Here is a 24,637-nt window from a genome sequence, read left to right on the forward strand (position 1 = left end):
TACCCCGGATATAGCTACATACATACCTTGTCTAGTGAGAAGCCACCTACGAACCAATCTACAACCAAAACAATCCAGAGAAAAAGTTTATATTTCAAATATAATATGTACAAAAGCCGCTAAAAAAAATACCCCAAACGCCCTAACCGCATAACCAGGTTTTATAATAACGAGGTACTGCAACTACCAACAACACTCACACAACTCTACTCCCAAGAGTCAATCTTCATAGTACCCTTCTCCTGCAAGTTCTTGTGCATGTTGAAGGCCTGGAAGAGCATGTGAGGCTCGTGACCCATACCCTTACGGAGACACTCGAACTCCGCACGATCAAGGTAATCAGTGAGGATAGGGGTGTAATCAGGGTGCGAGCAGTTCTTAATGATGACACGGGCACGCTCACGGGGCGACAATCCACGAACATCAGCAAGACCCTGCTCAGTAACGACGACATCGAGATCGTGCTCAGTCTGATCGATGTGGGTAGCGAACGGAACGATACAGCTGACACCGGTAGGATCGGTCTTGGTAGGACGAGCAGAAGGAGTGTGCATGATACTGTATTTGGAGTTACGCAGGAAATCAGCGGAACCGCCGAGACCGTTCAGCATGCGCGAGCCCATAACGCAGGTGGAGTTAGCGTGGGCGTAGATATCGACTTCGACGGGGGTGTTCATGCCGATGACGCCGAGACGACGGATGATCTCGGGGCTGTTGGAGACCTGCTGCGAGCGCAGGAGCAGCTTGCCGGCGTAGCGCTCCCAGTTATCGTAGAAGCGCTTGAATCCGTCGGGGGAGAAGCGGATGGAGGTTGCGGTTGCGAAGTCGAGGTTTCCGCTATCGAAGAGGTCGAGGAAGGAGTCCTGCAGGACTTCGGTCCAGACTTTCAGGTTCTTGAAGTCGGCGCCGCCCTTGCTGAGGCCTCCGACGACGGCGTTGGCGATGTTGCCGATGCCGGATTGGATGGGGAGGAGGTTGGGTGGGAGGCGGCCGTGCTTGACCTCGTGCTTGAGGAACTCGATGAGGTTCGAGGCGATGGCCTGGGAGCCTTCGTCTTCGGGGGCGTTGGGGAGGGTCTGGTCGGGGTAGTTGGACTCCACGATGGCGATGACCTTCTCAGGATCGACGGGGATGTAGTTTGTTCCGATGCGGTCCTCGGGAGCCATGACGAGGTAGGGCTTGCGGCCAGGGGGAAGATCGGAGCCGGTGATGTCGTGCAGGCCTTCGAAGGAAGGCATGGAGGTGTTGACTTCGATAATGACCTTGTCGGCCATCTGGATCAGCTCGGGCGAGGCACCGACGGAGGCACCGGGGATGATGCCTCCGTTTTCGGTGATGGCGGAAGCCTCAATAACTGCCACATCGATTGTGGGCTTAGGCTTGTTCAGAGTGTACCAGCCCTGCGGAAAATGTTAGCGGGCCGATCTTTTTTTTTCTTTCAACTTAGAAAATGTCGAAACTTACATAGACCAAATCCGAGGGGAACATGCTCAGATGCTTATCGAAGAACTTGATCTGGCCATTGTTGATTCCCTTGGCGATCTCCTTTCCGACCTGGTGAGGGCTGCGGCGCTCAATCATGTTCAAGCGGGCCCAGCGGCTCTCAGTCTCTGCGCCAGAGGAAGCACCGACAAACAGGTTGTACTTCAGCTTTCCCTGGAGGTTGTTCTTCTCGACGTGATCTGCGAGAGCAATGGGAACCATCCTGAATTGACGTTAGTGTTCTAGTTCTGCGCTTGACATCCAATTGGTCTGTGTTACATACTTAGGGTAACCGACACCGGTGAATCCGGACCAACCGATGTACGTGCCATTGGGGAAGTGGTGAATGAGATCCTCAGCTTTGGCGAGCTTCTTGAGGTAAGATGGGCGCCGTACACGGCTCTTCAACAATGCCGAAGCAGACATGATAGGGGTAGAGGGGAGAGTGTCAAAAATGTGGGAAAAAAGAAGAGTGGAAGGGGATCTGGGGGTATAAGTAATTTCTTCAACCCCACGGGCAAAGGTCTCCACAAAGGAAGGCCGATAGCTCCGGAAGAAGGGAAGTTTGGGATAGGGCTAGGGTGTTCGCAATTGTATAGTTGGGATAAATATTCTATAATTATTATTGTATAGTTTCACAATTGAATATCGATTTCAATACAAATCATATTACTTTCCTTATTCCCCGTTAATTCCACTTAAATCCCCTTTCCCACCATTTCCCTCTCGATGATGCTTATCGCAGCAGAATATTCATCATGACGTCAAGTACGGCATTGACTCGGCGCTGACTGGTCGTTCGGTGATCTCTCGGTTTTGACATAATCATGCCCTTTTCCCACCTGCACTCTCTGTGTACTTCCATATCACCACTATTAACCCTCATTTTCAATTGACTATATAATCCCTAATCATCCCATAATAAATACTCCAACATACCATCCAAGAACATGAAAAAAAGACAAATCCAGCAGACCCCCGAGTTTCCCCCGACTCCACGTCTCGGGAATCGGCTATGCAAGTTCGGCCACACGGAGATTTCCACTCTGCACATTGGATAATCCATTTCACGCCATTGGGTCCATCGAGTGCCGCTAGTCGTGCCGATGGAGTAAAAGAAGCCGATGATCCGGAGGAATCCAATTCTACCCCGGAAGTTCGAGGCAATTGCCGTATTAGGGTGTCTGGATAGGTGTCCATATGGAGTAATTGGCCCTTCACAATTCCTGTATAATTTCAAATTAGTCTGCATATTTCATTTAGATCTGAATTAACTACTTTGTAACACATGTAGGCTTATTTACTGAGAAGGCATTATGAGGACATACACTCTGAGTAAATTAAATTAAGAATAAACAGGCCTATCTCTCCACGACCATTTCATTTGTGAGAATAAAGTAAGAGATACTAGAAGAAAAAGAGAGATACAAATACAGACTACGGAAACCGTGAGAAAAAAAGAAAAGATGAAAAAACAAAGAACTATTCATCGCAATTTCCTCATCGTGTACGCCGTCCATCCCCCCCCCCCCCCCACAAACAACAATAATGCATGTCAGTCCCCCCCCACTCTTGGGGGGGACTGACCCGTCGTAAAAGTTACACCCCAGCACAAATGCCGCCTATGCGGCCTCGACATCAGTCATCTCAACATCTGCGCCGTCATCCTTCTCCGCCTCCGCGGCGGGGGCCGCGGAGCCAGAGCCAGACGCAGATCCCTCACGGCCCGGGGCGGGACTGTCAATGAGGGTGCCATCCACCCAGGACCGGAAGCGCTGGTTGCTCTCGTCCACCTGGTCCTTGCTGAGACCGCGGGCCCAGGCCGGGTTGTTGACGAACTTCTCAACGAAGCGGTCATGGCGCTTTTCCTTAAGCGCGGCCTTCTCCTTGGCCAGTTCCTCGGCCTGGGCCTTGACGGCCTCGCTGTCAGCATCCTTCTCTGGGATGGGGGCATTGGAGCGCCAGAACCAGTCGTAGGTGGGTGGCTGGTACAACATGGTGTAGTTGTTGGCGCAGATGCGGATGGTCAGACCGTCGTGGTGCTGCAGGGTGCGGTAGTAGCGCTCGTACTCTTCATCTTCTTCGAGCTTGGGGGGAAGATTGCGCTTCAGTAGGGGCATGCGCATCTTGGAGAATTGCACGCCTTCGGTGGGGTCGCGCATCGAGTAGGCGGTCACGTAGTAGGACCAGCGCTCCTCAGGAGTGAGTTCCTCGTTGTCGAGGGTTGCATCTTCGCTAGTCATCACTTGGACAGTGACACGGCGGTCGGTAGGGTACTAAAGATTTGTTAGTTGTTGTCAGGGCATTCATGGGAATTAAAAAAAACTCACGAAAGTGACACGGTAGATATCTCCATCTTTGACCAGTCGCTCGACTTGTTTGCGGTACTGGATCTCCTGGTGGTGGGTAGTCTCCTCCTTCTCACGTTCCTTGAAGAAGAGATTGACAATATCGGAGCTGCGATCGCGAGAGTCACCGGTGAAGATGGACGCCACAAACTTAGAAATGGAGGAGAAAATGCGTTCCAGGTTGTAGAGCAGGTATCCGCTTTGCATGTAGAAGCGACGCAGGGTCTCTTCCAGGTGAACCTGGTCGATATCGCCCTTAATAACCTCCTCGCACATACGCACGATCTGCTTGTAAAGATTGGCTTCGGGGGAGACATCATAGAAGAAATCACCAGGGAATCGGTCGATCAAGCACAAATCGTGGGCAGCCTTGGGTAGAACACCACGTCGGACTTGTTCGCGGGCGGACGCCTCTTGCTCCTTGATGCGCAGGAGACGCGAGTAGAGGATCTCAAAGGTACGCAGGAAACAGAAGATGTTCAGATTGCAGTACATGTGGTGTTCCTTCTTTTTGTACTTCTCGTTGAGTGTGTATTCATGCTCAAGATTGAAGTTGCCTTTTCCGGGATGCTCCATCCAGCGCAGTTCAGCCACGTCAAAGGAGTCCTCAGACTCAGAAACAGTGGAAGCAACTTGGACAACAGGGAGTTCATCATGGTTGTTCACAACACCATCCTCCTTCACAGGCTTCTCAGTCTGATCACCACGTTCAAGGGCCTCACGCAGAAGATCCAGCTTCTGCAAGTCCGCCCCCTTGCGGCTTCCGTTCGAGACATCATCATTGGCATAAGTATCATCGTCATCGTTGATGGCGTTGTAGACTTCATCCATGTACAAGTTGAAAGTGTAACGGTCCAGGCCAAAGAAAGTAGGAATGAAATCCCTGAGGAAGTTCATTAGTCGCTGAGGATCAGCACCAAAGCCATTGGTGTTGCGGTCAAAGTACACGAAAAGCAAGTTGACAGCGTCCAGGAGGACCTGAGTATCGCTGAACTGGAACTGAGCCTGGAACTTAAGTGGGGCCCAGCCACCCTTGCGACCAGCCTTTCCATCCTCAAGCTTCGTCTGCAGGTCTTGCTGGATGTTCTTGGCGACAAAGAGCTTCTTGTCAGTTTGCTTAGTAGCGATGGCCTGGTGGTCAAGACTGCGCCAGTATGCTCGTTGCATCTGTTCGCGCCAGACTTTATCCCACTCACGCTGGCAGGCCTTCCATTCCTCAAGCTTCTGCTTCAGGCGGTAAAGGACGATGGGAAGGACGTGGCAAGGACGGAGGAACATGTCCCGGATGACCTTCTCGCCGCGCTGACGGTCGTAAATCTTCTTAATGACACGCTGGTAAATTGCCTCGCTTTGGCCACCGAGACCTCGTGGCAACTTGAATGCAATGCGTTCCGCATCACTCATGTAAAGGAATTGTTGGCAAATGGGCTCGATGAGCTGAATGGTACGGCTGCAAGCCTCGATGTGGTGATCGTAATCGTGGCGATCTTCTTCAATTCGGTGCAAAGCATCTTCGTACTGGTTCTTGCGGTGCGCAACAAAGCCAGAATCTTCCGAAGCCCAGGTGGGATGTGAGGCCCAGTTGTCATTGAGAACACCGTTGCAAAGCGGATCGCGTCCACTGCAGGGCTTTTGGCGTTCACGCTTGGGAAGAAGTCGATAGCTAGGTCCAAGAGACCGGCAGTGAGCCAGATTGACCACACCAGATTCCGGGTTCGCCTTGGGATCGATGAGCTTATCCTCAGGCTCTTCGGCGCTCATGAAACGTCTGAACCAGCTCATGAGCTCAGCATTGGAACCAATGTATCCCTCAGCTCTCTTAACCAGGACGTGACGATCGAGGAGATCTGTAGTGTACAGGTTGCAAAGCTTCAGGAAATCACTGAACACTTGCTTATTGGCAATGAACTTCTTGACACGATCAAAGAACGCGATTTCTTCCTGGCTAGGTGTCATGGAAACCGAGGGAGGAAGAGGCTCTGGAAGAGCAGGAACCAAAGTGGGAGAGACATTTGCCATGTCGACAGAAGGCTTTCCATGGTGGTATTTGGGTCTCTTGCTAGCGTTGCCGAACTGTGAAGTCTGGCCACCTCGGCCTGCTTCAGACAAGCGAGCAGCTTCAGAACCGGCAGGCCCCGAGATAGAGCCAACGCCACCACCTGGACCACCACGACGCTTCTTGTTTTCCTTGGGGTCCTTCACATTGAACTGGCCCAGAGGAGGCATCTTGACGTCACGGTTAGGAGTCTGGGAGGTGAAACCTGCAGGTTCGCCACGGAGGTTGCTAAGAGGGGCCTGCTCTTCGGCTTGACGCTGTGCAGCTACTTGTTTGGCATGCGCGGCAGATTCCGGCAGGAATTGTTTGAAATCCTCCAAGAGATCTGGGGCAGTGTTGAACAGCTGAGTAACCTGTCCATAGACATCCTGTATAGGCTTTGACTCCCGTTGGTAAGTCTGGAGTATCTCGAGGAACTGCTTGTAGATCTCTGGCGCACTTGAGAAGCGGTTCTTGATCTTGTTCACATAGCTGATGGCGTGATTGAACTCCACGGGACCACGCTTGTTCAGATCCTGGGCACCCTGGAGCATACCAGTTCCGACGCCAGCCAAATTGTTCATCGGCTGAGTGAGACTAGAGTTCTGTCCAGCAGCGGAAACTCCCATGAGGGACGATCTGCCAAGTCCAGCAGATGCTGCAGAGGCAGCACCTTGTAGCTGTGCCACTCCACGGTGGTCTTGCTGGTGAGTCATGGCTGATGCAGCTTGTTGCTCCTGTTGAGTGGGGTATCCATAGTGATGCTCCTGAGCGGGTCCAGGTCCATCCTGTTGGTACATGCCGCCCATCATTCTTGAGCCAGGGGAGTAAGATCCAGAAGTGGGGCCTTGCTGCTGATCCTGTTGCTGTCCTTGTTGCCAGCCAGGTCGAGACTGGTCACGATAGAAATCAGAACGACCATGCGGATCACTGGTGGGGGGTACAACATTGGTGATTGTCTCAAAGGGACGTCCTGCGCGTGGCATACTGAGAGTGTTTGTGCCAGATGGGGTTGTGACCCGAATTGCATCAGGGTTGTCTTCAGTACCACACTCAATGCGGTAGCCAGGAGGCAAGAAGGTGTTAAATCCTTGAATAAGAGCGGGATGACCATTGAACAGTGTCGAAACACGTTGAATCACACCAGGAGTATCGATAGCCTGGCTCTTGAAATCCTTCATGATATCCAAGAAACGGTTGTAGACATCTGGCTGGTCAACAAAGCGCACCTTAACCTGGTCAAGGTAACTGAGAGCATCGTTCAGAATAGGTTGCTGGCCCTGGGCAAGAGCAGCAACATTGCCTGGAATTTGCTGTCCCGCGGCATTGTATGCCATCATAGGCTGTCCTTGCGGACCACCTGGATGCTGCATGTACGAGCGAGGTGTGCCTTCGCCGTGTTGCATTTGAGGACCGAACAAGCCAGCAGCAGACTGAGGTCCGCCCTGGTGGCCGTTCTGCGGGTTTCCGCCAAGGTTCGAGAGGAGTCCACCCGGGCCGTGAATGGAGTTGGGGACTTTATTGGCCACGGGTTGATGGAGGGGAATCGAACCAGTGTGGCTCTGAACAGGATGGTGGGGTTGTTCGCGGCGTTCTAGCTGCCGCTCAATTTGTTCACGGTGATCACGCTCGCGCTCACGCTCACGGTGAGCCATTTCTTCCTGGCGCTGACGCTCGATGATTTCGCGCTCCCTGGAGTCCCGCTCCCGCTCGCGGTTGAGCTGTGGAGAAGCGTGTTGCATGGCTTGACCAATTCCGGGAAGAGAATGGCCGTTGTTATGCGACGGGCCTGCTGGGTGCTGGCCGTACGCGGAAGGCTGGTGCTGACCTCCGTGGGTCTGACTTAATTCTGCCAGTCCAGGAAGAGAGTGGCCACCTGACTGACTAGGGTGGTAAGGTCCTTAATAAAGTGATCAGTTAGTTTAAACTGGTTTTTTTTTTCTATCATGGGATCCCCGCAAGGAAATCCGGAGTTCACAGAGGCACTCACCACCTGGAGGGGGAAGTACTGGGCCCGAGGGCTGGGAGGCCTGGCCTTGCTGAGAGGGATTTTGACTATTGAAGCGCAAGAATGCCATGTTAGTATACATATCAAGCCAGTTGTACTATATACGACTTCTCGTACCTGAAAGACCCCAGGGGCCGAGGCTGCTGGTTCATTTGATCGATGCCAGGATGCGACGGCGGCCCACCGGAGGAGTGCCAGTTATCGTTTCCAGAGTTCATGATGTATGCACGAACCCCAGTAGGAGAGAAGTAGAAAGGTAGGTTTCACGGATAACAAGGGTCGAGGAGGGGAGAAAAAGTAAGGGTCTGGGTAATCGAAGAGCTGGAGCTCGTAGTCTCGTGTGTAGGAATCGACTGGCAACGCTCGGGTTGCACTAGGGTCACAGCATGACCCGGAGTCTCGCAGATAAGAAGACAGGAACCGACTCCACGCAGCAAGAAAGAACCGGTAGAGAAGTATGGATAGACAAGAGACACAAACTGGGGTGATGGAATTGCGCGCGACCGATCGCGGGCTCCAGTGGAGGCTTTCCTGGCCGGAGCTAACCTCTTATAGTTTAGTGCATGATTAACGGACATTTGATTCTCCGAATTGTATTCATAATTCATTCATTACGGTATTGTTCGTCTCAATTGGCGGGACTTGCTTCAATGGGAGATGTTACATTAGTCACGCATTGTATTGTGCGATAGGTCAATTTCAGTCCGCCTTCGTCATCGCCCGCCATTGCCGGCAGAAAAACATGACAGGCATGGGGTGACGAGGTGATCAATGTGAATAGCATGAAGTCATGAATGGAGATAAACCGCTTGAATAGAGCTATAGATACTTACTCATTGTATAGTATATCTTATGCATCAATCTGCACAATGAGACTCGCTCTGAAGGCCGGGGGTACCTCTCGCTTGTCAAGCCACGGAAAGGGGCGGAGGGTAAGGGCTGGCTAACAATGCCTCGAGTGGCCTCTATTCAGCTTTTTTTTTTCAGGGTACCTTTATTCATGTATTTTTCCCCTATTTTCCTATTCAGTCAGAGAATATAATAGGCAATGCAAGAAAGAGGCTTAAACAATAAAATTATACTGTCTTTTTTCGCTCAAAATTAGGGGAGAATTTCTAACATTCCAATACTAGTTAGCTACCAAATCTATAGGTATTTCAGTACTAACTATGGAAAGGCCTTGAAACAGGCATGACATTCTCTATCATGAGTTGGCCACCATACGCCTTTGGCAACACCACTGCAAAAGCAGAAAAAAAGAGTAAAGGGGACATAGGTGAAGAAAAACTAGGTCTCCAAAACTCGAACAGATGAAATTCCACAATGAAAGCAGAGATAGGGAGTGGGGGAGGGGAAGGGAGAGTCCTGTGATTATGGAACCTGTGGCTTGCTGCTATCATTATTTTCTGGTTTTCATTCTTCATATCTTGCCTGTTCACCAAGGCCCTCCAGCCACCCGATCCAACCCCTAGATGCGCCTGTCCATGGAAAATGATAATGGCCTTGTGACGGTACAACGGTACTTGGTGCAATTAAAGAGCGGAGAAAACAAAGAGCTGTATTCGCAGTTAGTAGTGTTGGTATTTGGCCCGAGACCAAAGACTTACGTTGTTCGTCGCCGCAATGGCAATGCTGTCTTCGAATGGATGCCAGCTCATGTGCAAGATCTTCTTGTTGAAGTCGATCTGGTCGGCATCGGTCTCCTTCTTCATACGACTGCCGGGGCCAGCAGGGCTGCCGGATCGCGAACCGGCCTTCTTTCCGTTACCCTTGCTCATCGGCGTGGGTACACCAACCTTCTTTGCCTTGAATGCCGACTTGTCTGCCTGGAGCACAATCTCCGTATCCTTTTGTTCTTCTGTGGGGTAGATCATGAAGTTGTTGTTGTAGCTTCCGGTCATAACGTTCTCCGCGTCACCAGAGAAGACCACCTCGAACTTATCAAAGATGCTATCGTTCTCGTACGTATCACAGAGGCGAGGGCGCAAGTGCTCATGAATGGGGATGGTCTTGATTGGCTGGCGTTCCATGTTGACATCCCAAATCTTCACTGTCAAGTAGTCCCTGGACACGATGTACCGCCCATCGTTGGAGAATCGCACGTCGGAGATTGAGGAGATAATCTCCGAGAAGAAAGAACGGGACGAGGCATCCTCTTCTTGTTCGAACTCTGCAATACAACAGTCAGTAAAGATAATTGGCACAACTCCATACTACTTGTACTCACGCTTGGCATGTTCGTCACACAACGCCCGTTGTCGCATATCCGCAAGCTTGATTGTGCCCTTGGAGCTAGCATACATGAACCAGTTACAGCTAACCGGGTGGAACTCGGCCGCAGTGATGACTTCTGTGAGTTCCTCCATATTCGCTGGCTTGATATCCACGATGTTGAAGCTCTGGTCCTGGATGTTGAGGTTCCATAGGTTCACTCGCAGATCGTCACTGCTGATAAAGGTTTCACCATCGCTGTTAACGGATATGCTATTTATATGATACGCATGAGCGTTGGCGTATGTTCTCCGCGGAACAGCGGCAACAACCGTGTCATGGTGTGTCAGACGGGGCAGCTTGAGCGCAGAGGGGTCCTTGAAGGAGATGCGGGGTGCGCGAGCCATACCTCCACCCCCGACAGGGTTCGCGGGGGTGAGTTCATTCGATAAGTTGTTCTCGGCGACCACTTTCAGCGACTTGTCGAAAACCTTCCATAGCTTTATCGTCTTGTCATTCGTCGAAAGGAGGAAATGGGATGCATTCTGTCGTCGACACCATTTTATCTTGTTGATCTTCTCTTCGATCTCTAGCGACTTCAGATAATCGAACTCTGGCTCGTGTGACTGGAACTCTGTGTGAAACTTATACTCGCAGGTTTTTTTCTGTGTTGTTCAATGATTAGCTCAAGGCAAAACAAAAAAAAATTGAAAAATTGAACAAGACCGGAGGGGGTGGGCTACCGTCTCGTTTCGTTCGAACAATACCACCCTTCCTCCCTTGTCACCAGTGGCCAAGTAGTTACCGGTGTGGTCAAATTCGACGGTGGAGATGATGTCCGCTGAAGAGCGCGTGTCAGTCGATGCACTCTGTGGAAATTGACCAGGTTCGGCCGAATAGTGCGAGGGAGGCTGCCAATTACCTTCTGTAATATCTTCTACATCGCCTTTGTCGCCGAAGCATCTGATACCAAGTTAACCGCCATTCAATGACTGTTTGTGGTGAGGTTGGGTTGATGGCGCCTGGACAAAAGGAAGAGAAAAATGGAAACCGCCATAGGGCGGCGGGAATGTCCGAAAGGTGCGATCCGGGCAAACTTACTGTGTGAACTTCCAGGTAGGTGTGCCTGGATCTCTGTCTACCATTTTCACGTTCTAGCTAGCCCTTGAATGCGACAAGGGCAAGGACCAAGATAGGAGGGACGGAAAGGCGGGTTGGAAAAGCGGGCTGGCAAATGCCTCCGGAAGCTCTATTGTCGATGCAAAGGATCACTCGCGTTGAAAAACGATATGGGCGCGATAGCCGACACGAAAGAATTCGGTCGGATGGGAATAACGAATGGAGAAAGCGTAAATAGAGAGAACAGTCGGTCACCGGAGGTGGAGAGGGGTTTCGAGTGTGGATGGCGGTAAGTCGGAAAGAGGGGCAGGGGAGGGGGGTGAACAGCTAGAACGATCCAAGTTGGAAAGACGAGCTGGGGAATAAAGAGCTGTTGCCGAATGAGATGGCAAAGCTGATGAAACACAGGTGAACGTGCTTGTTATGAGTGGACCCGCAGCAGAGCTTGAGAGGGGATGAGAGAAAAGTTTCTATTGAAGCAAAGGTGGTTAGAACAAACTCCAGAATTTATAAAAAGCTGGGAGGGGGATGGTGTTGCGTACTTGGTCCGGGGGCGATGAAGAAAGACAAGGAAAAGAGTTGTGAAGTGAAGTTGCCCAGATGAGTTGAGGCGGTGGTGGGGAGAGTGTGTTCGTTACGAAGATACCAACAATCTTGGGCACCGTCAATATCAAGTATGCTAGTATTTCTTAAGTTGAATATTGAAATAATAAATTCGATGTAAAATGAAATTGAATATTCTTCAAATAATTTAGGTCGGGCATACCTAGGGTACCTGGAACATGCTGACATCAACACTGCCAGTGACTGTAACATTGCCCTTTACGCCCCTCTCCGGTCTTTCAACCCGTATACAACCGACCACTGGATGTTAGAGATGGAATATCAATTGAAATATTAGGTTAATATCAGGCTAGATGCTTCTACTAAACCAGAGCGATCTTTTTCAATTCTGTATTCAATCATCCATATGCCCGAAGCTGTACTATGCACGCCTCTGTCGTCATCCTTGAGGCCCAAGCAGGTCTCCGCCAAATTAAGCATTGGCATATATCATATGCTATCTATCTAGTAGGGGATGCACTAAGTAGATGCAATTGAAGCTATTCAAATCTGGGACATCTATAGGCTACTGTTGAGGATCGATAGATATATATATATCCATGGGTATCATATGTGCCCAAGTGGTTCTAGAAGTATATATTTGACGAATCCCGAGCTGTGATATTTACAAATGAGCCTAATTCTAAGATCCTATCACTAAAAGCATCCAGTAACTATATTAATTGTTATATAATATACTATATCCCCCATATTATCCATATTATCCAATTTTCTATATTCTAGTCGACCTTCACATGCTTCCCTATATCATCCGGCCCAAGCCATTAAGCCGAACACCAGCCGGACAAGAGCTACCCCATCCCAAATTCCAATTCCAATCCTTACCTACATTTCAACCTCACCACAATACCCTACCTACAGAGTGAACCTCCAACCCTTAATCTCAAACCCCAACCCCAAAGCCATGACCAACGAAGAGAACAAGCGGGGCAATCCCAACCCCAACTCCAAATCAAAAACCCAAAGCTCCAACACTGCAGCTCCAGCCCCATCATCAACCTCAAACACCCCCTCCACCCCCTCCGCCCCCGCCCCCTCGCTAGCAACCCGCATCCAAACCTCGGCAACAGGCCTAGCAAAAAGCGCGTTCAACCCAGGCTCCGACCTCACACATACCCTAGCATCAAGCACAAGCAGCAAACCAGCTGGTCCATCCTCTCTCCCAAACGCACAGACAAGTAGGGATATATATGCACAAAATACTATACCGCAGCATGGAGGTTCCGGGTCCGGGTCTGCGTCTGCATCTGCAGCACAAGCTTTTCGCGAACACGATACAGCGACGGGTGGATTCGCTCTACCCGCCTTGACGGAAGACGAGTTCCAGGGAAATACATACGGATATGATGGGATAGGACTAGGAGATGAAACAACTGCAACTACAACCACATCTGCAACTACAAATCAATCCCACGAAGATCTCCAAACCCCCTCTTCAACCTGGAAAGGCAAAACGCGCGCCCACGACCCAAACCAACTCCAATTCGAAACCGTCTGGCAGCGCCAATGGCACGAAGCACCCAAGCAGACAACAGCATATACCTCAAACGCAGACGACGGTGCAGCCGTTGTCTCCCTGCTATCCGATACAAACTTCGACCCGAATTTCGAGGACCCGACAACGGTCCCAGATACCGAGATTGATATTGCCGCCATGCCGGCCCCGCTTTCTGCGGGCGAGAGGGAGATGCTTGATTCTTTCCGGAAAGGGTTGGGGTTGGACGGGGAGAAAGAGAAGGAGGACAGCGAGAGGGTCGGAAGGTTAACAGGGGCAAGCCTCGTTCCTGATATTGATATGTTTTTGAGTGGGGGTGGGATTGGGGAGGAATATTCCAGGGGCTCTGGTGCTAATTCTACTTCTACTTCTCTCCGCGATGCTGTGTTAGCGAACCTTCCTGGTGCGGGTGATTGGGTTGGTGTTCAGGAGAGGTATCATGATGAGGTTTGGGGATTTTTGCAGCCTGTGCTTGAGGAGGCGAGGAAGGAGATTGAGGAGAAGGGGGCTGGGGGCGATGGGCCTGCTGTGAGGAGGTTGAAGATGATTTTGATGCATATGAAGGGGTAATTGTACTCTGTATTGGGATTTATATTGCGGTGTACTACATGTAGTAGGGGGGCTGGGGTACATGTTCTACGTGATCTTGTAGTAGGGCTTTTTGGTTTTGGTTTTGATATACCATGTACATGTATATGTAAATATTAGGTTGGATATGTATACGAGAGCTAGTAAGGAAGTGAGTATTTGGCGTATTGTATAAAGATGGCCGGGTAAAACTTGTTGACACCTACCTCGGCAATTATCGCTCGGGATTGGCTTTCTAGGCGCGAACCCCAAGCCCTAATAGAGGGATCACTTACCACAGCTACTACCATAACTACAACTACAACAAATGCAAAACCATCTATGATTCCAAAGAATATATTCCAAAATAAGCTATGTATGTATGTTACACAAGAACCAAAATTGACCCAAGCAGGATCATGGATCCCGAGGACCGATAGAAGCAAGCGTGCCAAAGCCGACACGACACGAAACAGCAGAAAGAGACGAAACGGGGGTATGAGAGATCACACGCTGGAGGATCATATTTCATCGAGGGAGGAAGGCGGTCGTCAGGGAGAAGAGACATAAGGAAGAAGGGTACGAGAGAACCTCTACAGCTCCAAGCTGGGGGTCTCGCCCTTAACACGACCGATCACAGTCTGAGCGGCGTATTTGGGAATGACCTCATCGTCGTGGAGCATAGCGAATTCCTCAGTAGCATCACGACCCATGAAGTTGTAAAGGGCGTTAGCACCGCCGGGGTGCTCATCGACCCAGTTAGTGAGGTCGAGGATGACACCCTTGACCACGACCCAGAGGTCGTCCTTTGAGTTGTGCTTGGCGACTTCCTCCATGGAGTACTCGGTCTCTGGGATCTGGAAAGTGGCGGGATCGGGCTTGGAGGCGGGGGCCTCGGCGGCAGCAGCAGGGGCAGCGGCGGGAGCAGCGAGAGCGGGCATGGCTGTGCCGGAGGCAGCAGCGCCCCACTCGACGGAGATCTTGCCCGGGGTGTTGGGGTCGATGTGGAGGGAGATCTGGCCGAGACGCTGGGAGGCGGCGGAGCTGCTGCTGAGGACCTTCTGGAAGAGGTGCTGGGAGGCGGAGTCACCTGCGACACGGCCGTAGACGACACAGCCGAGGAGGGAGGAACCGCCAAGACGGTTGGCACCGTGGACACCGCCGGCGAGTTCACCGCAGGCGTAGAGGCCGTCGAAGGGCTTTTGTTCGGCGTTGAGGACCTGGGCGTGCTCGTTGATCTCGATACCGCCCATGGTGAAGTGAAGGACGGGCTCCATGAGAGAGACGTGGAACTCGTCGTCGAGGCTGAAGGGCATGTTGTGGAAGAAACGCTTGTTCCAGGGGTCCTTCTTCTTGCCATCGGCGATGAGGTTGTACTCATCGAAGGTCTTCTTGAGGGCTGCTTCACCGCAGCCGATTTCGGCAACGAGCTCGGCGCCGGTCATCTTCTTCATCAGACCGCGACCGGAGTAGTGGCGGGTGTGGAAGTCGAGGACCTTGGAGGCTTTGCTGTTGAGGATGAGACGGATGGGCCACTTGCCCTTCTCCTTCTCTTCCCACATCTTGCCGGAGACGTAATCACGGTGGCCGAGCTCGTCGGAGAAGCGCTGGCCGTCGCAGTTGAGGAGGAGACCACCTTCACCGCGGAGGGCTTCGGCGGCCAAGAACTTGAACTTGGCATCGGGGTCCTTGGGGTCGACGAGACCGGTGGGGTGGACCTGGACCTTGTCCATGTCGATGCCGTTAGCACCGATGGCCATCAGCATCTTCTGACCGTCACCGGTAGCGTGGGTGCCGTTGGTGGAGGATAGATTGAAGGTGTCGGGGCGGTGCTTCTTGAGAAGAGAGGTTTCACTGAAGTCAGCGGCGTAGCCACCAGTAGCGAGAACGACGACACCGTTGGCGACCTTCTCCTCGCCGTTGATAGTGTAGGTAACACCGGTAACATTGTTACCGGACTTGTTGATGGAGGTGACGTTGGCCTTCTTGACGATCTGAACACGACCGGGCTCCTGTTCGGAGAGGTCTTCCAATCGCTGCATCAGGGCATAGGTGATGGCCATACCGGGGAACTTGGCATCGTGGCCACGGTGTGTGCGGGGGTGAGTGTGTCCTCCGAGACGGGAGACGAGGGTGAGGTCGAGGTTGAAGACATCCTGCAGCCAGTCGATGGCGGAGGCGGAGTTGTAGGTCAGGACCTTGATGAGATCGGGGCGGGCCTTGTCACGGGCCGACTTGAGGGTATCTTCGTAGAACTGCTTGACGCTGTCCTGGATACCGAGGTCGGTCTGGGTGCGGGTGAGGGCACCGTTGATACCGGAGGTGGCCTTGGTAGAGTTACCACCGAAGAAAGCCTGCTTATCCAAAACGAGGACGTTGCCACCGTTGAGGTAGACGGTGTGTGCGGCGCTGAGGCCGGAGACTGGAGAGGGTTAGCTAGGGACACAGAGAGAATGCGGGGAGAGAAGCTTACGGCCACCACCGACCACAATTACTTGAGGTGCAGCCATTATGTTATTTTGTAGAGGATAAAGGTAAATATGGAGAAAAGAAAGAAAGAGAGAGGAAGAAAGGATCTTTAAGACAAGGAGGGTTCGGGGGAGGTCAGATGCCGACGGTGTCTATCGGCCGAGGCACAAAAAATAAGACGTGGGGAGATGAAAGATGGGGGTACCCGCTGTAATATTAATTGGCCGCTTCTGGTTTGTCTGTTTTTCATTACACGATCTGGGGAAGTTAAGAGGGGATCACATGCGATATGATATTTAACTAGAACATAGTTACATCTTAGGCTTGACAGTCTACAATGTTTCATTTTCACATGCGTCTGCGTCATCCACATTCCAGACCTTTTAAGGAATTCCCGTGATGGGAAGGGAATAGGAAAAAAAAGACGGAACTAGTACTTTAGAAAGCTCAAAGAAGTACCACATAGTGTTTCAGAAACAGAGAAACAACGTACATTGAATTCCGGCTTCCCTCGGTTCATACAAGAGGAGGTGTGAGCCTCGGAATAACAATTGCGATCCGAAGATTCCGACTTATGCATGGTCTGATGAGCAGAAAGTACAAAGTCTTTGAATATATTTGAATAGTTGAATCTTTGAATCCTCTATATGGCTAAATTCAAAGTATACAAAATGTGTACAAAATGTATATAATACGGACATGATATCCAACAGAGCCATCATGTTCCCATAGAAAATGGCCGGAAACAGGTAAAATCAGTTGCCGGATGAGGAACATGTGACCTGTGATTGGTGAAAGAGAAATGTGGGTCTGACCCAATCCGGGGATGGGAATTACCCCAGTGGGCCTGATGACCTCATCTAAGTCACCGTATGTTTTTCAGTTCAAATGCCGATGTTCAAGCTTTCTTTGCATTATTCTGTATAGCATAAACTGGGGACAACCCTTCAACTTCATATCTGGCCTTTATCAGTTCTTGTTGTTGCCAATTTCGACATATTATTGGGAGAATGCCAATTCACTCCATGACGGTTGCTCGGGTTAATACCCACCGAGAAAGTATATGAGTCCAGGCGCTGGCGGGACTGTTGCACCAGGTTACTCGGATGAGAATAGCTATAGGCACGAAAATGGACATGCTCGAGGATATCATCATGTAGGCCTTGGGAACAGGTAGGAGACCACAGGCAGGAGACCTACAATGCATGTGCAGCTAAACAGCGCGACAAAATCAAAAACCAAAAACGCTGATGCCAGATTCAACATAAATCATAATCCTAATCCATCCAGGTCACACTCTTCGTAACCAAAAACTCATTCAATCCCTCATCAGTATTGAACCGACCCCAGCCACTATTCTTCACACCGCCATGAGGAAGAGCCGGCTCATCATGGATCGTCATACTATTAATATGGACCGCCCTGCAATTAAGTCAGCAAAACAGATTCAAACCCACCGAATCCACCCAGAGTTGAAACAACGAAAATCTAGGCCAGGAACAGGTCCGAAAACATACCCAGATTGAATCCGCTTAGCCATCGCCAAGCCCCTCCGCAGATCCTCCGTGAAAACAGACGCCGAAAGCCCATACCCACTCCCATTTGCGAGACGGATCGCCTCTTCTTCGCTGTCGAACGGCATACACGCCGCAACAGATGCGAAAGACTCCTCCTGCCACAGCGCCATATCTTCCTTCATGCCGCCTAGCACGGCGGGCGCCATGCGCACCCCCGAGTCGGTCGGTATGCTATCCGCAGACCCGGAGATGAAATGTGCGCCTGCTGAGACGGCGCTGGCGATGAGGGCTTCGACGCGGATCTTGGAGGCTACGTTCACGAGTGTCGGCGGGAGGGATGAGGCTGCGGCGCCGGCGGCGAGGGCCTTTTTTAGTGCTTCTGTGAAGGCCGGAAGGATGGAGGTGTGGACGAGGATTCGGTCGGTTGCCATGCAGATTTGACCAGACTAATGCAGAAAGAGAATTGGGTTAGTTATTGACCTGGAGGAGGTAGAGGTGGATATAGACCTGGGTATCTCAAACTCACATTCAAAAACGCTCCCGCCAATACTCCCCCCACGGCAGTCTGCAAATCAGCATCATGACAAACAATCGAGCTATTCTTCCCACCCAGCTCCATAAGACAAGGCTTAAGATTCTGACCGCAGGCGCGTGCAATCTTCCGACCAACAGCTGTGCTACCGGTGAAATTGATCTTGCGCACGGCCTCATGCTCGATCATGGCATTAACGACCTTGGGGGCATCCTGCGGGGCGCAATGAATAATATTCAAACAGCCGGCGGGGAGACCGGCGTCTTCGAAGGCGCGGCCGATAGCCCAGTAGCAGCGGGGTGTTATTTCAGACGATTTAAGGACTGTCGTGTTTCCAGCTGCGAGCGCGCAAGCCGCAGAACGGATACCGAAGACGTAGGGAGCGTTCCTGTAGAAGCAGCCATTAGCCCTGGAAACTGAATACAATTCCATGGAAATATAAAAGTTCCCGTTCCCGGAACCACCAAAGGAAATAAATCAAAGCTGGAGCTACTAACCATGGTACAATCCCGAGAATAACACCCATCGCCTCCTTGAAAACAATCGCACTCTGCCCCTCCATCTCTACGACAGGCACACTTCCACAAATAGATGTAATACGGCTGGCAACCTCACGCAGCATGCGCACTCCGAGCGGGACCACAAAGCCCGCAGAGGCGCCGACGTCTGCGCCCATTTCCTGGCGCATGTACTCGGCGTTGGTCTCGAGGCGGGCTTCGAGGATATCAGCGGCTCGGAGAAGGATATCGCGTCTCACGGTTGGTTTTGTTTGTGACCATGAGGGGAAGGCGGCGTTGGCTGCTTCGACAGCGCGGATTGCATCTTGCGGTGTTGCGGCTGAGGCGGTCCAAATAGTTTTGTTGGTGTAGGGACTTGTTACGGGGAAGGTTTGGGGGGTGATTTCTTCGTGGCCATTGATTAGGAGGGGGACTGTGAGGCCGGTGGGTTGGATTGTCATGGTGGGGGAAGATTGGTTGTAGGGTATAGATAGAGGTATGGAGTATAGGATATGTGATGTATGCAGGTCCAATGTTGGAGAAAAGAGAGAGACTATGATTGAGCCCTCGGGAGAAATATTTTTTTTGCTTTTTCCTCTCTTACATCGTATTCCATCTTTGTTCCAGCGATTGAATTACTTTGTAGCAGAATGCGGACCGGATGGCTGATCTTTGCCTGAAGCACCTAGGTCGCCTGCACTATTCCGCGCTATGCGATGACTATTTAAGACAGAACCAAACATCATTTTCGCCTTTTTCTGCCTTTATAAGAGTTCATGCGGGGTTTTTTTCCTCCACTGAGAATTGACACTTGTGCTCCATGTGCCCAATTTTGGCAATCGACACGTTCAGGGGTATCCAGTGATCGGCAAAGATATGAGGTAACTGAAGATTGTGACATTCAATAACCCCACTGCAATTGCAAGCGAGGGGGAAAGACCTTGTAACTATCTCCAGGGCTTTGTAAAACCCCACTTACAGATTTCAGAGCGGTCTACATATGATATACGACATATGCACATATATCCCCGTCCATACCTATTTCTACATCCGTGTGCGTTCACAGTAGCTCACTCTTATCTTGGCAATTTAATAGCGCGGTATTTCCACGCTATTGACTTGGATCTACATGTCAAGTTTGACCGAAACTCGGGAGAGGAGCTAACCGTGGATGGGATGAGACCTTGGTGGCGCCCTTAGGTGCGGGTGGCTTTTTCATGGTCATTCTGTTCGTGAAGGTTGAATGTTATAATTCATGAAGTATGTAGGGAGCACGGAGTATAATGTATAACATAGGATATTAATAGTCTAAAGGCAATAGTACAGGCAACAGTCGATCTTACTGATCCTTACAAGGTTCTCAAAGCATGACTCGGATAGTTGTGGTATCAGATGGCGATCGCAGGGATATCCTTCCCAATTTAATAATCTCCACTTTGGATCCACTGACCTATTCTGTGAAGAAAACCCCATTATTCCGACACAATGGAAAGCTATGCTTTATATACACTTTGCATGCCTTTGTATATACCCTTCAACGACATATATTGTCAGGAAACAAAGAAATAAGAAAACAAGAATCAAGGGGTCGGCTATTAACACCAGACTCCCCTCGTGAGAATGCAGATCTCATCACATCATCCACGTGGTTAAGTCTACGTACATATATCCCGCACAAACCGTGATCCCCATCAGGACAATGATCGTCCGCTAGGCGTGCGTGAGTGGATAGAAACAGTGGAATGTGGGAATTTTGAGCTGGACTAGGGTACCAGCGCTCCGGGATGAACTGGATATTCGTCTACAAAGTGCTCCGTACAGGCTTTATATCGACGGATGCCCTGGGATTGTGTGTTACCCGTTCACTCCTTTTTTATTTATTTATCCATACCTTTCCTTTTTCTGTTAGGTGGCACCCACACTCATTTAGTACTGGGCTGCGTGTTGAGAAGTGCAATGGCGCCAAGCAAGAAGGGATGGCAGATGATTGAGATCGTTTCGGTCTTGGTCGGGCTGTGTTTTATCTCAGTGGTGTTGCGAGTCTTTGCTCGCATTCGGAGGAGAGTTGGGTTCGGCATCGATGATTATTTGAGCTTGGTGTCCATGGTGCTCCTCATTGCCATGTTGGTCGAGTTGATTCTTTGTAGGTGACTCTTCCAGATTGTGATTTAATTCAATACTAACCGCTACCACAGGGTGTACAATTGGAGGCAATGGCGTCCATATCGTGGATCTCTCTTCTGAAACCCTTATGAACTACTGGAAGGTACGTACCCCGCAGATATCCAATATCCAACAACCAACAACCCAGCCTAACACCATCTAGATCTTCCTCGCCAACCAATTCACCTACTTCCTCCTCTGCCCCTGTATAAAGATCTCCATCATCTGCTTCTACCGACGACTCTTCTCAACCCCAAAATTCCAAAAAGTCACCTTCGCCCTAAACTGCCTAATCGCCGCCTGGGGCACAGGAATCTTCCTAGCATGCGCAGGGCAATGTCGACCCCTACGCGCATACTGGGACAAAAGCATCGACGGAACATGTTTCGACGCACAAAAATTCATCATCGTCAACCAAGCCTTTAATGTAGTAATGGACTTCGTCATCCTCATCCTACCCATCCCAATGATCTGGAACCTGCACCGTGCATGGCAAGATAAGCTCGCGCTAAATGGGGTGTTCGCTCTTGGCACTTTCGTCTGCTTTGCCAGTATCTACCGCATCGTCGTGCTCTTCTGGATCAGTCCAATGGACCCGACTTTCACGGTCTACCAGGCGACTCTGTGGACGCACATCGAGCCTGCTGTTGGCTTGATTTGCTCCAACTTGCCCATCATCCGGGGTCTGTTCCCGGCGCTTAATTTGAAGAGTTCACGCAATGGAACGGGCCCGGCATATCTCAATACAGATTACACGAACAACTCTTTGTTCTTGTCGAAGTCTAGCCCTCGATCGCCAGATCTCGAGTACATTAAGATGTACAATGCCCAGGTCGAGAGTAAATCGCAGGGGCACCTTGGTGATGAGCTTCACCCACGGACTATTAATGTTCAGACGGATATTTCTATCCTTCCCGGGAATGACTCCACTACCATGCTGAACCACTGAGGTGGTGTACTGCTTACGCCGTTACGATGTGATGATATCTTCTATACTCTGTTCTTGAGACGGGACATTGGAGCGAATGGGGCTTATACCCTCTTGGGGATAAGGCTGAGCCTGCTTCGAGATGATCGAATTTGTGCAGAAAGAATAGACACTTTGTCTGAAAAACGCTACGGCTATGGCCACTTGCAGCCATAGCTAGGACCGAAACAGCCTACTGGAAACCGTAATAGGACCAAACAGAGCTAGGGTCTTCCCACCCCAGAGCGGGCATATCAGTATGCCACCTGGACGTCGCCAACTCCTTCCATCCACCTCGTGCTTTCTATATTCTTTCCTCCACCTGATGCGCATGCATATCCGAATTGCCACGGCATTTCTTGCATTCGATTACCCTTACCAACTTTACCTGCCATTCTTGATATTGATATGTCGGCTTCACCGACAACCAGAATATGATTTGTCGATACCATTCATACTATGTCTATTGTGTTCGATATTTTATATAATCGGTTTGGTGTTCCAGCTTTGGTTCTTTAGACTGTATACAACTTGATTGCGTGTGCACTTGGACTTATCGGATACATTCATCAAATTAATCCAAAATGTCCAGAAGCGCATTAGTTCAAGATACACAAGTCTATGAGGCCATGGATATCGTTTTTCAGCGACATAATTTATAATTAAGTATAGTCCTCGAAGATACAGAGGCGAGAAATCAGCAAATGTAGCTTGATTTTCATTTTCCCAGGCTGGCTAAAAGGATATGCAAGTAGGTAGAAGGCATGAATTCGTAGATCTTTCATCAGATGGAGGCACATACGAGATAGAGCAGACCATTTAATGCACCATCCGGCTCGTGGCAAATTCCTAGAAGGAAAATATTAGCAAGAAAACCAACTTCAGACAGAACAAAAACCAACACATACCGGGAACTGATCAGAGATACTAGTCGCAACACGCTCTACATCCTCCGCAAGATCTTGCACACCAAGATCCCACTGCCTCAACTTCGTCCCATTAGAAGCACCCGCCGAGGATCCACCAAGCGTATCGGCATCAAATGAAATAACCCCATCGATCTGATCAATACGACCACGCAGCCGTCCCTGCTCAACCATACGCGCGGCATAAGCCTCCGCCTTCTCGCCAGCAGATAAATCGCCAGAATCCTGCAATCCTAGAATCGAGCCCAGGTCATCAACATGGATATTCTCGTACAGCTTGCTAGCCGCCACGAGATTGTGCTCGATAACCGCCTTATCCAGAACGGTCGTTCCATCCGCCGTAACAGCAAGCTGATGCGGGGCAAGTTTCTTCGCGAATGCGGCAACTTCATCCGCCGTCAGGAGTCTGTCGAGGAACATCTTCTCTAGGATACCAAATTCCTCAACGGAGGGCGTGCGGTCATCTTTGTATAGGCGGGCGAGGGAGCGGGAGCGCTGTGGGCCAGCAGGGGCAAGGACCGCGCATCGGATCGCGGCGGATAGGGCTGTCAGACGGTCTTCCTCGTCGACGCCCGGCGCGAGACTCACGTTGAAGTATTCCTGTGCGGCGTCGAGGAAGCGGCGACGGGCATCAAGGATGCGGGCCTGGGAGAGCTGGAAGTGGAGCCGTGCATCGTGATCTTCTAATTTGGAGGGGAGGTTCTTGATGCGGTTGAGGAAGGCTTCGGCGCTGGTGGTGTCGTCGTCTTCGAGATAGTAGCGTACAATGCGGATCCAGAGGCGGGCTTTAGCGGCGTCGGAGACTAGCCGCTGCGAGCTATCGATGTGGATTCCCTGTAGGGCGCGGGCGGCGGCTGTATATTCTTCCTGTGATTCGTACGCGTCTGCGAGGATCTCGCGGATTTGCGAGTCTTGTTCTTCGACGGAGGCGGAGCGCGTGTGGAGGAGGGTGATGGCGTGCTGGCCGACTTTTATTTTTGTTTCTGGGGTGAGGGATTGGAGGACTGTGATGAAGGCGTCGAGGAGGGGGCGGGCGGCGACGATGCTCACTTCTTCGCTGAGGATTGAGTCGAGGAAGTAGACGAGATCTTGGGCGAGTTCGTGGCCGCTGGAGGTTGTTACCATCTCGTTGAGGAGGTCGGTGTATTGCTGTAGCTTTGTGGATTGTTGGGTGTTTGTTTCGATGCCCGCTAGGGCGTTGGTCATCTTTTGGGAGGCCATGCTGGTGATCGATTGAGCGAAGGAGAGGTGGTAAAGAGTGGTGGTCATGGGGGGAAGAGTTGGGGACAGCCGAGATACTGTTATCGATAAGAGGAGCTGCCCAGGCTGCATGTATATAGAACGATGGAGCTCTTGATTTGGCCATATATAGGTAGAATAGGTCTTATGAAGGTCTCATAGTCAACTATGCAGAGCTAGAAATGCACTGTATTTGGGTGCATTGCACTTTGCGACTGAGGTGGTTGACTATTGACGTTTTTACTTCTCAACCAGCTATAGCTTTCCAATCCTCAGTCGTACCAAAACAAGTCTTGCATATCATCTTACTGAGAATATTTAGTGGAACATTTCATTCTCCTATCTAAGAGTTATGCGCAGGGCTTTTATATCTGGATTAGATGCAATGAGATGCTGTTCCATGCAAAAGGGAGAACGGCAGTGGAGCCTTATTTACTC

At 50.7% G+C, this 24,637-nt stretch overlaps 9 protein-coding genes across 9 annotated transcripts; 2 read left to right on the top strand and 7 right to left on the bottom strand.

Annotated features, from left to right (window-relative positions):
- Positions 1 to 206: 206 nt before the first annotated feature.
- On the bottom strand, positions 207 to 1,908 carry coaT (acetyl-CoA hydrolase ACH1; the record flags this gene model as incomplete). The annotated part of the gene is made up of 3 exons (XM_057248971.1): positions 207 to 1,400; positions 1,465 to 1,705; positions 1,766 to 1,908. The coding sequence occupies 3 exons, from the start codon at positions 1,906 to 1,908 to the stop codon at positions 207 to 209; spliced, it is 1,578 nt and encodes a 525-aa protein (XP_057113403.1).
- Positions 1,909 to 3,104: 1,196 nt separating this feature from the next.
- Positions 3,105 to 8,091, bottom strand: N7479_001275 (transcriptional regulator SIN3; the record flags this gene model as incomplete). The annotated part of the gene is made up of 4 exons (XM_057248972.1): positions 3,105 to 3,758; positions 3,813 to 7,765; positions 7,856 to 7,920; positions 7,991 to 8,091. The coding sequence occupies 4 exons, from the start codon at positions 8,089 to 8,091 to the stop codon at positions 3,105 to 3,107; spliced, it is 4,773 nt and encodes a 1,590-aa protein (XP_057113404.1).
- A 410-nt stretch (positions 8,092 to 8,501) lies between these two features.
- Positions 8,502 to 8,710, bottom strand: N7479_001276 (uncharacterized protein; the record flags this gene model as incomplete). Its single annotated transcript, XM_057248973.1, is given in 2 exon segments — positions 8,502 to 8,692; positions 8,707 to 8,710. The coding sequence occupies 2 exon segments, from the start codon at positions 8,708 to 8,710 to the stop codon at positions 8,502 to 8,504; spliced, it is 195 nt and encodes a 64-aa protein (XP_057113405.1).
- Positions 8,711 to 9,405: 695 nt separating this feature from the next.
- On the bottom strand, positions 9,406 to 11,229 carry N7479_001277 (protein phosphatase 2A regulatory subunit CDC55; the record flags this gene model as incomplete). Its single annotated transcript, XM_057248974.1, has 6 exons — positions 9,406 to 9,429; positions 9,481 to 10,043; positions 10,101 to 10,749; positions 10,828 to 10,925; positions 11,007 to 11,047; positions 11,186 to 11,229. The coding sequence occupies 6 exons, from the start codon at positions 11,227 to 11,229 to the stop codon at positions 9,406 to 9,408; spliced, it is 1,419 nt and encodes a 472-aa protein (XP_057113406.1).
- Positions 11,230 to 12,731: 1,502 nt separating this feature from the next.
- Positions 12,732 to 13,892, top strand: N7479_001278 (uncharacterized protein; the record flags this gene model as incomplete). The annotated part of the gene is made up of 1 exon (XM_057248975.1): positions 12,732 to 13,892. The coding sequence occupies one exon, from the start codon at positions 12,732 to 12,734 to the stop codon at positions 13,890 to 13,892; it is 1,161 nt and encodes a 386-aa protein (XP_057113407.1).
- A 590-nt stretch (positions 13,893 to 14,482) lies between these two features.
- On the bottom strand, positions 14,483 to 16,417 carry osm1 (putative fumarate reductase Osm1; the record flags this gene model as incomplete). The annotated part of the gene is made up of 2 exons (XM_057248976.1): positions 16,363 to 16,417; positions 14,483 to 16,311 (listed from the first exon to the last, which is right to left on the bottom strand). Exons 1-2 carry the CDS (start codon positions 16,397 to 16,399, stop codon positions 14,483 to 14,485), a joined length of 1,866 nt encoding a protein of 621 aa, XP_057113408.1. The 5' UTR covers positions 16,400 to 16,417.
- A 1,218-nt stretch (positions 16,418 to 17,635) lies between these two features.
- Positions 17,636 to 19,365, bottom strand: N7479_001280 (aldehyde dehydrogenase; the record flags this gene model as incomplete). The annotated part of the gene is made up of 4 exons (XM_057248977.1): positions 17,636 to 17,780; positions 17,876 to 18,321; positions 18,402 to 18,795; positions 18,905 to 19,365. 4 exons carry the CDS (start codon positions 19,363 to 19,365, stop codon positions 17,636 to 17,638), a joined length of 1,446 nt encoding a protein of 481 aa, XP_057113409.1.
- Positions 19,366 to 20,860: 1,495 nt separating this feature from the next.
- Positions 20,861 to 22,016, top strand: N7479_001281 (uncharacterized protein; the record flags this gene model as incomplete). Its single annotated transcript, XM_057248978.1, has 3 exons — positions 20,861 to 21,047; positions 21,100 to 21,170; positions 21,231 to 22,016. The coding sequence occupies 3 exons, from the start codon at positions 20,861 to 20,863 to the stop codon at positions 22,014 to 22,016; spliced, it is 1,044 nt and encodes a 347-aa protein (XP_057113410.1).
- An 837-nt stretch (positions 22,017 to 22,853) lies between these two features.
- On the bottom strand, positions 22,854 to 24,181 carry N7479_001282 (PCI domain-containing protein; the record flags this gene model as incomplete). Its single annotated transcript, XM_057248979.1, has 2 exons — positions 22,854 to 22,883; positions 22,943 to 24,181. 2 exons carry the CDS (start codon positions 24,179 to 24,181, stop codon positions 22,854 to 22,856), a joined length of 1,269 nt encoding a protein of 422 aa, XP_057113411.1.
- Between the last annotated feature and the right edge of the window lie 456 nt (positions 24,182 to 24,637).

This window comes from Penicillium vulpinum (genome assembly GCF_028829585.1).
Source record: "Penicillium vulpinum strain IBT 29486 chromosome Unknown utg000001l_segment0_segment0, whole genome shotgun sequence".
NCBI classification, from domain to species: Eukaryota; Fungi; Ascomycota; class Eurotiomycetes; order Eurotiales; family Aspergillaceae; genus Penicillium; species Penicillium vulpinum.